At 45.6% G+C, this 14359-nt stretch overlaps 1 protein-coding gene across 1 annotated transcript in view; it reads left to right on the top strand.

Annotated features, from left to right (window-relative positions):
* The window catches only part of abcd1 (ATP-binding cassette, sub-family D (ALD), member 1), a gene marked incomplete at its 3' end in the record, with an annotated part of 42165 nt that overhangs the window by 11117 nt on the left and 16689 nt on the right, over window positions 1–14359 (top strand). Inside the window, exons 3-9 of the mRNA XM_083641300.1 lie at window positions 196–305; window positions 2719–2876; window positions 5152–5339; window positions 6001–6175; window positions 7145–7335; window positions 8112–8292; window positions 9543–9685. Of these exons, the coding sequence (XP_083497426.1) occupies window positions 196–305; window positions 2719–2876; window positions 5152–5339; window positions 6001–6175; window positions 7145–7335; window positions 8112–8292; window positions 9543–9685 (1146 nt within the window). The remainder of the gene's footprint in view (window positions 1–195; window positions 306–2718; window positions 2877–5151; window positions 5340–6000; window positions 6176–7144; window positions 7336–8111; window positions 8293–9542; window positions 9686–14359) is intronic.

The raw sequence follows: 14359 nt of genomic DNA, 5'->3' as shown, positions 1-14359 counted from the left end.
TGGGAACCACTGTCATAGATGATCGGTGGCAAAAAAAACATGATCGAAGCATCCCTAACACACACACACACACACGCACACGCACGCACGCACACACACACGCACACACACACGCACACACACACACACGCACACACACGCACACACACACAGTCTGATCCAGTCTAAACAGGGTGCGTTTGTTTTGTTTTCCAGAGAACAGCAGGAGTGAAGCAGCTGGGCGGAGCTAATCTACACATGGACAAGGTTGACTCCACCCACAACTCTCTGGACAAAAATGGAGGGAAGAGGACGGGCAATAACAGGTACTGTCTGTGTGTGTGAGACTGTGACTGACCTTGACCCCTGAGGTCACAGCAGCACATTGCAGACTGCAGTATTAAAAATCATTATTTGATTAATACTAATTTCAGGGTCCCCATGGGTCCTTGGGGTCCTTGAAAATGTCTGCATGGAATCAAGGCCTTAACTCATTCACCGCCAGTTTAGGACTGCCAATATTTAGCACAGGCCAAAGATTTTCATAATTGTTGGTCATCTTTCAAGACCCACAGTAAATTATCTATTAGCACCAGAGTGATTTGCAATACCTCAAAATGAAGATGTACGTCTCTGGGTTCACCAGGGAAAAAAAAGTGAGCTTTTAGCATGTTCTGTACTCTACTTATAGCCATTTATATACACCCTGTTTTCACGCAAAAAGTCTCTGTGAGAAAAGAAATTGCAGAAAATGGCATTTATGTACACAGCACACAATATCAGGCAGAACTCGCTCTCAATTCTTTTATTTTGAACTGTATTGACATCAGACATGTAAATATTATTCATTATGACACAAATGACAAAAAAAAATATATATATATATATATATATTTGAAGTGCTTTTTTTACATTCAACAATACAGTTTGCTCAGTGTGAGTGAGTGTATAGACAGACACACAGACAGACAGACAGACAGACAGACAGACAGACAGACAGACACACACACACACACACACACACACACACACACACACACACACGATCCCCCTTTTAGATTTCTAACCCCACTTAGGATAAGCAATAACCACGCCCTGTGGCGCTGGGATTGGCCAGGAGCAACACTGGAGGGCACGCAGCCGTCTGTGTGAAAGCCATTTATGTGGCGAGGCTGTGTGGAGGAGGAGAACAGCTTCTCCTCCTCGAACAGCTTCTCCTCCTCCACACAGTTGTGACTCCGTCTCGTCTCTTTCGGGCTGGCACATAGGAACGGGGTCCAGGGACCAGGATCGATCATGTTGGTCACGGGGTTTGACTACTGCGGTTTCGATGTCCGCTGCTCTGAAGCAAGTCGATCAGCTCTGCAGCGCGGCGAGGGGGCATTTCAATGGCGTTTCTCCTCTGCAACAAGGAAGCGCGTTTCCTTTCCACCTTCTTCCTAATTTCAAACAACAGCTGCGGTATGTGTTTGATAACGTGCTGTCGGCTTGAGTTTGAGGTTAGGGACCCGAAACTATGTCACAGGCTGGGTAAGTGTTTCAACTATGCGCTGCACTCATAAAAACAAAAACACGTCAAACACGTCATTGGCGGGGAGGGCTATTTCTGATAACACGTCAAAGACGTCATTGGCGGTGAATGAGTTAATAGTCATTGAAAGTGCTTGAATTGATATATTTTGTGCAATAATAGAAATTGAAGTTTGTACTTAGCGTGTAACAGCACAGTTGAGAAGTGTTGACACAGTCAAGCCTCTCTCTCTGTCTGTGAGCTTCTGTAAAGCTGCTAGTTCTCATTAGAAACTCCACCTGTCTGTCTTTGTCTCTGTCTGTCTCTCCACCTGTCTGTCTGTCTTTGTCTCTGTCTGTCTTTGTCTCTGCCTATCTCTCCACCTGTCTGTCTTTGTCTCTGTCTGTCTTTATCTCTGTCTGTCTCTCCACCTGTCTGTCTGTCTTTGTCTCTGTTTCTCCACCTGTCTGTCTTTGTCTCTGTCTGTATGTCTTTGTCTCTGTCTGTCTTTGTCTCTGTCTGTCTTTGTCTCTGTCTGTCTGTCTTTGTCTCTGTCTGTCTGTCTTTGTCTCTGTCTGTCTTTGTCTCTGTCTGTCTTTGTCTCTGTCTGTCTTTGTCTCTGTCTGTCTGTCTTTGTCTCTGTCTGTCTTTGTCTCTGTCTGTCTCTGTCTCTGTCTCTTTAATGTCTTTAATGTCTGTGAGCTTGTGTTAAGCTGCTCATTCTCATTAGAAACATTCTCAGTGTTATAACAGTCAGGGGGGCGGGGCCCCGTGGATCATTAAAGTCTTAAAAAGTTGTAAATTTAGTTTTTGATTTTCAAGGCCTGAAAATCTCTTAAAAAGTCTGGAATTGTAGGAAGAGAGGCATTAATGTGATCTGTGGGGCAGAATGAATGAGCCTGTCTACCAGGATAGGAAATGAGCGGGGCTCCGGGCAAATTGCCCACAAAAAGCTAGGTTAGGCTTCTGATCTGACTCACTAAGTTTGGCCTGGGAGGAGGTCTGCACTTTCTGAGTGCACTGTCTCCAGCAGTGGAGCATCAGTTCCTCCTCTGGTTATATTATGATATGATATAATGCTATATTAATATAGCTGTATAGATACTGTATCTGTATGTATGATATGTTATGTTAAAGCCCCACGCTGTCAGTCAGTGTGTAATGCTCTCTGTGTCCAGCAGGGGTCCACCAGTGGATGGTCAATATGTAATGCTCTCTGTGTCCAGCAGGGGGCCAGCAGTGGACGGTCTGTTCCTGTCTCGTCTGGCTCGTCTGTTGAAGCTTCTCTTCCCTCGTCTGTTGTGTCCAGAGGTCGCTCTCCTCGCTCTGCACTCACTCGCTCTCATCTGCAGGACCTTCCTGTCCGTGTACGTGGCTACGCTGGACGGTATGTGTGTGTGTGTGTGTGTGTGTGTGTGTGTGTGTGTGTGCGCGCGTGTGTGTGTGTGTGTGTGTGTGTGTGTGCATGCATGTGTGCACATACAGTATAACATATTGAGAACATGTTAAACATGAATATTTCAGGAGCGATAGTTTTTTTCCCCCCAATATGTTTATTGTAATTTTTTCTTATACACAACATACAGTGACAATACAACTTTAAAGACCAGACGCCTTACAACATACACACACACACGCACACACACACAATCATCCAACCTGCACCAATTCAAACTATGGAGCGATAGTTAGGGCTGAGCAATATAGCGATATATCTTGATATGAGACTAGATATAGGCCCCTATCGTTGCATCGGCCTAGTTTCTACGCCGAGCGCCTGGCGCAGTGGGCGTGGACCAGCGCACTTGATATCTTGGTCTTGGTGCTAGACGCAGCCTACAGCATTACAACCACGCCTTTTAAGCGTAAAATTATGCACCGTCATGCTCATTGGATAAGTGCAATAAACGAATCGCAGGCTTGCCTTTTTAGCTCCAATTCCACTGGTCCCGCAAAACCTGACGAAAGCCAAGCGCTCTGCCCCCCCCCCCCCCCCCCCCCCCCTCCCTTCATCCAGTCTGTCTGTCTCCATTATTGGCTATTATTCCATATTATTATGCTTCTCAAACCAATCTAACTGCAGTTTAAATACTGCAAGCATGTAAATACGCTACACTATAGCAAGATCAAAGTGAAAAGAATGTTCTAAAGGCATCAGCTAGAAAAATATAGCCTATCCCTATATGATGAGATTAATTTTATATTGGTGAAAGTTTGTCCAGAACGATATCGTTTTCTCTCGCCTGCTGCAGGTAGAATGATGCACATAAATATACCCTACATTATGTAAAGTCATTGCATAAATGTGTTTTTATTGTAAAACTAAATGTGAAGTAGGGCCAAGTTATTGGAGCGGACATCACAGTATAGCAGATGCGCGTTCCGCTGTCACTTATCTAAATCACGTTAAAACGACAAGGGATATATATAGGCCCAGGAGGACATATATGTTTCACTTAGGGTGGTGTTTTAATTTCGATGTTTTATTTGGTCCAATATTGAAATGTTCTACAATTGCAGGCTGTGTTACCATTACACATTATTTTATATCAACCTTTTATATCTATTTCGCCTCATTTGGTTGCTATTTAGTAGCGAAATGGAGTACCCAATTGCATGCTGGGACATTCACAGGCAGTAAACTTACAACTGCTATTTCCTATAGGACGTGTGTTGTGTCTGTCTGAGCGAGGGAGTCAGAGAGAGTCAGTCGGTATTGTGCCTGTCAGACTGAGGAGAGAGGGAGAGAGTGACACAGAGAAGGGTGACAGAGGAGAGAGCCAGAGGGGAGGGAGAGAGCCAGAGGGGAGCGTTCCGCGCAACTGGCGCACTCTGAATAGGCCTGGTTTTCAAAAGCGCAAAGCGCTAAATTTACGCCAGGTGGGAAGATAGCAGTAGGCCGGTATTTAGCGCCGACACGCCCACTCTGGCCCATTCTGGGACTGCGCCACGCCCATTCGGCCTAAAGCGCATTTGGCAGCGTAGAGCCATATTGATATCGTCCCAAAACAGGCGCAAGGCATGTTTTTTTGCGTTTAAGGCCCGTTTTAGCGCCGAAGGCCTGTGGGAGAATAGGGCCCCCTGTCTTAGGTCGCTTTCACATACAAGCTGGTGGACTCGGTACGATTTGAGCGGGTGAAGTTGCAACATTGTTGCATTTTTCATTTGGTCCGAACGCCATTTTCAAGCTTGTTAACACGATATCTCAGGAACATCGACTTGGACTCGAGCAAGAACTGATTCGATTTTGGTGGTCAAAGGTCAAAGGCCAAGGTCACTGTGACCTCTCAAACGCCATTTTCAAACTTGTTAACGCGATATCTCAGGAATGCCTTGACGGAGTTTCATCAAATTTGCCTCAAACATCGACTTGGACTCAAGGATGAACTCATTAGATTTTGATGGTTAAAGGTCAAAGTTCAAGGTCACTGTGACCTCACACACCCAATTTCCAAGCTCTGTAACGCAACATCTCAGGAGCGCCATGACGGAATTTCTTCCAATTTGCCTCAAATGGCGATTTGGACTCAAGAAGGACCTAATGGCGGAGGCATAAATCCGAGGTGCGGTCGTTCTAGTTATTTTTTGTATACATTTTATTTTTTGTTCAACCTGCTTGCAAATAAACAAACAAACAAACGTCAAGAACATGTGTGTTTCAGGGTTGATAGTGAAGTCCATCGTGCAGAAGCAGCCTCGGGACTTTGCGCTGCAGATCTTTAAGTGGCTGCTGGTCGCTCTTCCTGCGACCTTCATCAACAGCTGCATCCGCTTCCTGGAGGGACAGCTGGCCCTCAGCTTCAGGACCAGGCTGGTCACACACGCCTACTCACTCTACTTTGCTAATCAGGTAAACACACACGCCACATGTGCACGCTGTGGACGCACGCATACCTCACAGGAAGTGTCGTGTCATTCTGATGAAGCGTTTCAAAATAAAAGCCCTCTAAAATGTCAAATAAGAGCCAAAAGCTGTCCCCCCCCCCCCCCAATTTCAGTTTTCATGTCTGTAACTGCAACAATAGCACCTAGCTGCTAGTCAGGGCCAACACATGTTCAGCTGAGTCTGTTGTAAGGTTGGAAAACACAAACAACTTTTATTCCACAAGTGTCACAGGTTATATCCACTGAATCTTCTTTGCTGGATAATATCAAACTAATCAAACTAGACACGATATAAAAACAGCTTGTCTCTGCCTCAACTGAACTGATTCCACCATACAACAGCTTAGCTGAGGGTGTGGGTGCAAATCTCTTAAAGTGACAGTACATGATTGTCAAAATAAATGAAATTCTAGACATAACGTATGAAACATAAAGTCAAATTTAAGGGAAAAACGAAAGAAAAATAACAGCTAATCTTTGCCTCATACAATGTCATTTTCTCCCTGCCTGCCTGTCTCACCACTGTCTCTGTCTCACTCTCCCTGCCTGCCTGCCTCACCCCTGTCTGTCTGTCTCTCTCTCTATGTCTCTCTCCTTCCATGCCTGCCTGCCTGTCTGTCTCTCAGACGTATTACCGGGTCAGTAACCTGGACGGTCGTCTGTGTAACCCGGACCAGTCTCTCACCGAGGACCTGCTGATGTTCTCAGCCTCCATCGCCCATCTCTACTCCAACCTGACCAAGCCCGTCCTGGACGTGCTCGTCACCTGCTCCACCCTGCTGCACACCGCTCACTCCAAAGGTGTGTGTGTGTGTGTGTGTGTGTGTGTGTGTGTGTGTGTGTGTGTGTTTAAACTATAGACTGTAAAAAATATGTAGCCATTGGGCTAGCTCATAGCACAGTTTATGAAGCCAATATGGAAGTAACTTAAACCTGCAAGGGGCAACTCCTGGCAACTGGCTGCAAAAAGAAGTCCTGTTACATGGGAGTGAATGGGAAAATGGCAGTACTCACTTGATTAATCACCTCAGTAACACTTTTCTAATGAGTTTATGTCTCGATCGCTACTTTCAATCTTCTTCAATACAGCATGATGTTCATTTAGTCAATTATGCTCCCATTTAGAGTCAAATAGACCATAAAGCAGACTATGCTTTGACTATGATTGACACGTCGCCTGTCCAGTGATCGTGCAGCTTGCTGATCATGGACCAATAGCAGGCGGAGGCGGAGCTGCGGCTCTTCTCGTCACTTCTGGCTCCAAATATCCAAGATGGCGACGGTCAAAATGCCAACCTCAAGGCTTCTAAATGAGTCCAAAAACCAGTGGGTGACGTCACGCTAGCTACGCCCATATGTCCATATGTATACTAGATTATCAGGCCGCTACACAGCCTTCATCCATATGTATACTAGATTATCAGGCCGCTACACAGCCTTCAAATCTAGTTTGCTGGCACTTCGGCCCAGTATTATGTTGTGTGTGTAAGGTATCAGTTGGTGGCACTATGCCGAATTGCACAAAATTCTGGACTGAACTCCATCAGGTCCCCCTCAATCTGGGAACCCATCAGTAAAAAAAAAAAAATAATAAATATATATATATATATATACAGTATATATATATGTATATATATATATATATATATATATATATATATATATATATATATATATATATATATAAAGCGCGAGCTTTCCTGAAGACACGTTGTTGTGAAAATTATGAACTTAAAAAATTATAAACTGATTCTGATCACCGTGCTGCAGGAGCCAACACCACAGGGCCCTCACTGCTTGCTGGCCTGGTGGTGGCGCTCACGGGCCTGGTGCTGCGCGCCTGCTCGCCGCGCTTCGGGAAGCTGGTTGCCGAGGAGGCGAGACGCAAGGGAGAGCTGAGGTACCAACACTCACGCATCATCGCCAACGCCGAGGAGATCGCCTTCTACAGCGGACACAAGGTGAGGCAGAGCTACCATATGAAGTCAGGTGAGGACATCACCCGCTAAGGTGAGACACAGCTACCATATGAAGTGATGTTCTGATCCAGGTGTGTTTGATTTGCAGGTGGAGCTGTGTTCACAGTGTGTTTAGGTGCAGAGTGTTTGGATGGGTTTGTTTTACAGGTGGAGGTGTCCCAGCTGTGTTGACGGTGTGTTTGGGTGTGTTTGTTTTGCAAGTGGAGCTGTCCCAGCTGTGTTCACAGTGTGTTTGGATGGGTTTGTTTTGCAGGTGGAGCTGTTCCAGCTGTGTTGATGGTGTATTTGGGTGTGTTTGTTTTGCAGGTGGAGCTGTCCCAGCTGTGTTGACGGTGTATTTGGGTGTGTTTGTTTTGCAGGTGGAGCTGTCCCAGCTGTGTTGACGGTGTATTTGGGTGTGTTTGTTTTGCAGGTGGAAACATCCCAGCTGTGTTAACAGTGTGTTTGTGTGTTTGTTTTACAGGTGGAGCTGTCCTAGTTGTGTTGACGGTGTGTTTGGGTGCATTTGTTTTGCAGGTGGAGATGTCCCAGCTGTCATGGCGGTGTGTTTGTTTTACAGGTGGACATGTCCCCGTTGTGTTAACAATGTGCTTGCACCTAAACACGGGCATTTGTTTTGCAGGTGGACTTGTCCCAGCTGTGTTGACGACGTGTTTGGGTGCGTTTGTTTTGCAGGTGGAGATGTCCCCGCTGTCATGACGGTGTGTTTGTTTTACAGGTGATTTCCCAGCTGTCTTGACGGTGTGTTTGTTTTGCAGGTGGAGATGTCCCAGCTGCAGAGGGCGTACCAGCGTCTGTCCTCTCAGATCCATCGGATCCTGCTGAAGCGGCTGTGGTTCGTCATGCTGGAGCAGTTCCTCATGAAGTACGTGTGGAGTGCTGCGGGCCTGGTGATGGTGGCCGTGCCCATCATCACTGCCACCGGCTACTCTGAACACGGTGAGCTCACAGACTGCTCAACATGTCACATCATGGCCGCCCCTGGGCCTTGGATCCAGGAGGTGAGTGGGTTATAGATACGTGGGACCTCCATCATACTCTAAAGAGTGTGCCTGAGACAATGCAAGCTAGAATCAAACGAACAGCAGATGCTTGCTTCTCCAAACCTATCTGTGGGAAGTCCAGAAATCCCCTCGCGAGATCCGGTGCTCTCCGGGCCCTCTGCGCCCGGACGGATCTCCCTAATAAATGGTCCTTCGATCCTGCATGCAGGGCGGACGTATCCGCAACCGCACCGTACGTCCAACCAACCGAGTGACTTATAGAGCTGGACCATGACTGGTCACAGCTAGTCTCACGTAGTCAGTCAGACCCACCGTCGACGCCATCAAGCTTCCAGCGATGGAGGGTCTGAATCACACGAGACCTCTGTCGGTGCCAGGCAGATGCCTCCGGCGTAATCTGGTTGGCTGGGCTGTGACGGAAGTTACGTCATACAGCGCGTCTCCCATATTACAGTCTGTTCAGTGGAACACCGTGAAGAGAGAAGCGATAAAAGTCAAACCAAACGGTAGATAGGCTGTCTTACAGGATCAAACAGTAGATAGGCTGTCTTGCAGGATCAAACAGTAGATAGGCTGTCTTGCAGGATCAAACAGTAGATAGGCTGTCTTGCAGGATCGTAGTTTATCTCTATTGTCCGAACTGAATGATTTGGAGCAAAGAAGGCAGCCAAAGTTTGCAGTTACATTCTGAATGCACCGCCCACGAGGTCTGTGGTTGGTCAATTCATGTGTCTGTCACGCATGTTTTTTTTTGTCTTGTGGGCGGGCGTTAACCACTTTTGAGAGTTGTGCTCCAAACGTAGATCATCTCCGGCTGGCACTGCGAGACTAGGTCACAGCCCCTTAATTATCTTAGCACAATGAATGGTAGTCAATGGTATTGGCTAGCCTACCCTGTTAACATGAGGAGAGAGGGGGGGGGGGTATACTGCTCACCAGGCATAATCCAATTCTCCACAAGCCCTGAGATGACAAGTTGACTTGAAAATACATTTAGACCCTGTTTTTAGCCCAAATCTGCACTCTAGACAGGTGCTCCAACAAATACTGTAGCCTGCTACAGTGCAGATTTCAGCTTCAAACAAATGACGTCTTTTTGACGTCAACTTGCCATCTGAGGGCTTGTGGTTACTTGGATTATGCCAGGTGAGCAGTATAGAGTCTGTCCGTCTCTCTCTCTCTCAGACTCTGCGGAGGTGAAGCGAGCAGCTCTTCTGATGCAGGAGGAGCAGCTGGTGAGCGAGAGGACGCAGGCCTTCACCACGGCCAGGAGCCTGCTGAACGCCGCGGCCGACGCTGTGGAGAGGATCATGAGCTCCTACAAGGAGGTGAGATGATGAGCTCCTCCAAGGAGGTGAGCTCATGCAAGTAGTTGTCCTACAAAGTTGTTATTTTTCAGAGTTGTTATTTATCAGCAACGAGTAGTGTAAGGCATTACTGTTCCTAAATCCAGTAATCACATTACAGTTACTAATAAAACACTCAAGTCGTTACTTGCGTTACATAAATTATTCAATTTTCAGCAGGATCGGGTTTGAATCTGCAGGATTATGGAGAAAACATCACATGTGCTTTCATTCACTTGATTGTGCAACACAACAGCTGAGTGTAAAGAGACGTCTTTGTGTGGCTAGAATGGATGGGCTGTGGGGAGGGGAGGAGTGACGATTGGTTAGGTTTTAGGCATGAGGAGTGACGATTGGTTAGGTTTTAGGCATGAGGAGTGACGATTCTTTGGTTTGTCCCTCCAGCCGATCCATTGTAGGATAACTTCCTGAAACGACGGTGTCCGTAATGGCTGTCAACATAGCACTGTAAACAGAGTGACTGATCTACAACCACCTTTCATTGGAGTTGAGACAGTCAGATGCGTGGGGAAAATGGCAGCGTGCAGTCTACAACTTTTGATGGGTGGATTATGCACATCCTTCGAATTTGTTGCACGAAAGGATGGGAATGTGATGGTAAAGTGCAAACTTTACCCAGGCCAGAAGCAATTTATCCACCAGTGTGAACAACACAAGATCAAATCTCTCCAAGTCCCGGAAGGCAACATGCTAACAACACAAAGCTAACAGCTAAAGAACCAGGGACCCATGCTGAGTCGACCTGTGTTGCAGCAGGTAAGGTGAAAAGCAGAGATAAACAGGCTTGCTGCATTGTCAGAGTAAATGTTGCCAGTGTAAGCTATTTCTATGGTGAAGGCTGTGATTCACGTTATTTTCTGGATAGCGTACAGAGCACTATGCTTTTATTTTGAAGGCTGCGTACAGAGCACTATGCTTTTATTTTGAAGGCTGGCAATGGAAGTGTGTTGATGGCAGAGCGCCTGACGCTGTATGTTGGACCCGGAGAGAAGAATCAATCCTGGAGTCTCGTGTGGAGTTGTCTCCATCTTTCAGAAACAAAGATCTTGTGATCTTATGAGATCTTATGTCCTCCTCATTATGATAGAGATTTGTGCTGATACAGTATGTGGGCATTATCTAGCGCAGTGGTTCCCAACCTTTTTACACCAAGTACCACCTGAGAAAGTAGTTGGCTCTCCAAGTACCACCATATGACCGACGTTAAAATACAGTCTATTCAGCCAGGCCCGTAGCCAGAGTTTGAGAAATACTGAGGTCATTTTAGCGCGGCGTGGGGGGACCAGGGGGGGCTGTGCACCCCCGGATAGAAAATTTTGTCCATTTTAAAGTAAAATGCTTCAATCTGGTGCACTTTGAGAGCAAAATGAAGAGGCTAGATCTATAAAGAACTACATACATCATGTTAGATTAATATCCTCTTTACTGTGCTGTTGCTTTAAAATGATACAAAAAATAAATGTCTCCCCATATGATATAATTTATATTCTGCATACAGGTCACATGGCAGAATACTGCTCAATTAAATACAATGGCCCATCTACACAAACATCACTTACAGGGGAGTTACTTACCCATTCACTTCAATAGAACTGTCCCCAAAGTCTAGCCCCAATCTAGCCTCAATGCAAAATCTGAATGTTGTGAGTTATCTCTCTTCTATAGCACACAGAGAGGAAGCAAATTGTTGCATTTCCGATCAACTGTCGCATTAAAACATCAATGACAGATTAATAGATCTGGGGACCAGGGCTATTTAAAAAAAAAAAAAAAAAAAAAAAATTTGGTGTGGAAAATACCGAGGTCATGACCTCGGTGTCCTCAATGGTAGCTACGGGCCTGTATTCAGCTATGCACAGTTCACGCAGGAGGCAAATTTATTCCAACCTGCAGCCTATGTGCAACCTGCAGCAGCTGCACTTGTGCTGGGTTGACTGCTGCCTTCACCTCCTTGTGCTTCATCGTTGCTGCTCTCCTCTACTACAGCTCTTTTACGATTCCCTCACGTTTTGATCCACTTCATAATTTAAACCTTGGGATTCCAGGGATCAAGTACCACCAGCAGGGGGGGCGCAAGTACCACCTACCTTGAGAAACACTGCCAATAATATTAATAATTATTATTATTATTTCACTTTCACATGTTTGAAAACTACTACTAATGACCACCATGGATTTTGCACAAAAACTTAAAAAAAAAAAAAAAAAAAAAAATTTTTTTTTTTTGAATTTTCACAGAGCCTTCCAAGTACCACCAGGGGTCGCAAGTACCACCTACGGTACGCGTACCACCGGTTGGGAACCACTGATCTAGCGTAAGGTTTAATGTTGTTAACTGACAATCGGTGTTGGGCAAGTTACTTTCAAAATGTTATATACCGTAAATTCCGGACTATAAGACGCACCGGTGTATAAGCCGCGGGACCAAAATTGACTATTTTTTTCTTCTATAAGCCGCACCGGACTATAAGCCGCGGGTGTTTTGATGTTTAATTACCATATGAAAGGGTTCGTGCACAGAGAGGAATGTCGGGAAAGAGATCGCTGTTTGGGGAAGCTCCCATTTATTAACATTTCAACAAAACAAAACAAAAGTCAGGTCACTAATCCCCAGACAAAATCACACAACAATAGGCTACCGTATATGTGCAGCAAACCTGTAACCAGAGAAGTCAAGTCACTAATCCTCGTCTTCCTCTTCTTCCTGCGTACTGAAACCACCAAAGTCCTCATCTTCAGTGTCGGAAACGAACAGGTTCAGGGTGGCTTCGTCAACCACTCTCCTCTCTCCTTCAGGTGCCATGGCACGAGTCCGATACCTCACGAGTCCGACACCTCACGAGTCCGAAAAAAGAGGCTAACTTCCCCCAGACCCTAACCCAAAACCTAACCTCTCCCACCCCCACGCCTAAACCTAACATCCCCCAGACCCTAACCCAAAACCTAACCTCTCCCACCCCCACGCCTAAACCTAACCTCCCCCAGACCCTAACCCAAAACCATGAGGTGTCGGACTCGTGAGGTATCGGACTCGTGAGGTATCGGACTAGGGGGCAGTCCCCGTGGCGTCATCCTCTTCATCCCGCAGCAGTCCAGCGTTTTGGAACCCGTTGGTAATTGTGGATGTTTTCACACTCCTATAATATTCCGTGATCTTCCTTTGTGTGAATTCGCCGAAGTTTGTGATTTTCTCCTGATAGTCGGGAGGGAGTTGTTCAGTAGTTCTCCCCCGGACGGACAGTCCCTTTTGCCCAGGTTACGCGCGGCTGCTCTGTTTGATCGGCGGCTGCTCTCTTTTAATGCGAGATTGACTGCTTTCAACTTGAAAGCTGCCTCGTGTGAATTTCTGCGTACCTTCCCCATGGTAAGTGAGAGTGTTGCTTCTACTGCTCGTCTTGTTGTGAATATTCCTTGATCTTCCTTTGTGTGAATTCGCCGAAGTTTGTGATTTTCTCCTGGTAGTCGGGGGAGGGAGTTGTTGCCCGAGTGGCCGTTTGCTTACCGTAATTACCATATGTAAGTGGTCACGCACAGAGGGGATTGTCGGGAAGAGATGGCTGTTTGAGGAAGCTCCCATTTACCGTATTACAACATTTCAACAAAACAACATAACACAACACCACCGTTGTTTATTTTTACAGTGCACACAGTGTCCGCGGTGTGGTGAAAAGAGGGCAAGAGAGGAAATTAAAACAGAAGTGGATTTATAGTTAGAAAGAGTGCTAAAAAAGAGAGATTTTTTTTTTTTTTTTTTTTTTTTCTGAAAAAATCCATAGATAAGACGCACCGTTATATAAGCCGCAGGGGCCAAAAAACGGGAAAAAAGCCGCGGCTTATAGTCCGGAATTTACGGTACTACATATTAGTTACTGTCATTTGAAAGTAATAAGTTACTTTAGAATATTACTGTCTGTGTAGAGTAACTTGTTACACTACTTTTGCATTACTTTCACCAAAATACAGCAGTAGCAGAAGGCCACCGCCGCCCCGTCGAACCATCCCGAACAATAATTTCAACCGTTGTTTAGGAGTAACGCAAAATTTATGTAACAAGTAGTGTAACGTATTACTTTCTCCAAGGAGTAATTAGTTATTAGTTAGTTAGTAGTTAGTAATTAATTATTATAATATAATAATTATATATTATATATATATATATATATATATATATATATATATATATATATATATATATATATATATATATACCATATTAACCATTATTTATACAGGGGGAGTCTCACTGAGAGCAATCAATGCTCTCTTTTTCAGGAGTGCCCTGTTCACATTCACACCTGGAAGCTGACCAGTACAGCCACAGTCTGACCTGCTGGCCACTGAGCAGCTCCACTGGAGCAGTTGGGGTTAAGGGCCTTGCTCAAGGGCACCTCAGTGGTGGTATTCTCAAATGTGTGCCTGTTGGATGTGTTTGAAGGAAATTAGTTTATAGCTAAATAAACTTTTAGCCACAGAGGCTATTTAAGAAGAGGCAGAGTGAGGATGGGACCACAGCCTTCCCACCGCCCCCCTACCCACCCCTTCGACTCTATGACCGTACTACTGTAGCCCCGCCCCCTTCACTAAACGTCCACCAGTGTCCTGACTTTTGCAGAAAATTAACATTGGCACAAACTC

Source organism: Poromitra crassiceps (assembly GCF_964638095.1).
Source record: "Poromitra crassiceps genome assembly, chromosome: 8".
NCBI classification, from domain to species: Eukaryota; Metazoa; Chordata; class Actinopteri; order Beryciformes; family Melamphaidae; genus Poromitra; species Poromitra crassiceps.
Note: the sequence above shows the minus strand (reverse complement) of the source record. Positions and strands in the feature narration are given on the sequence as shown.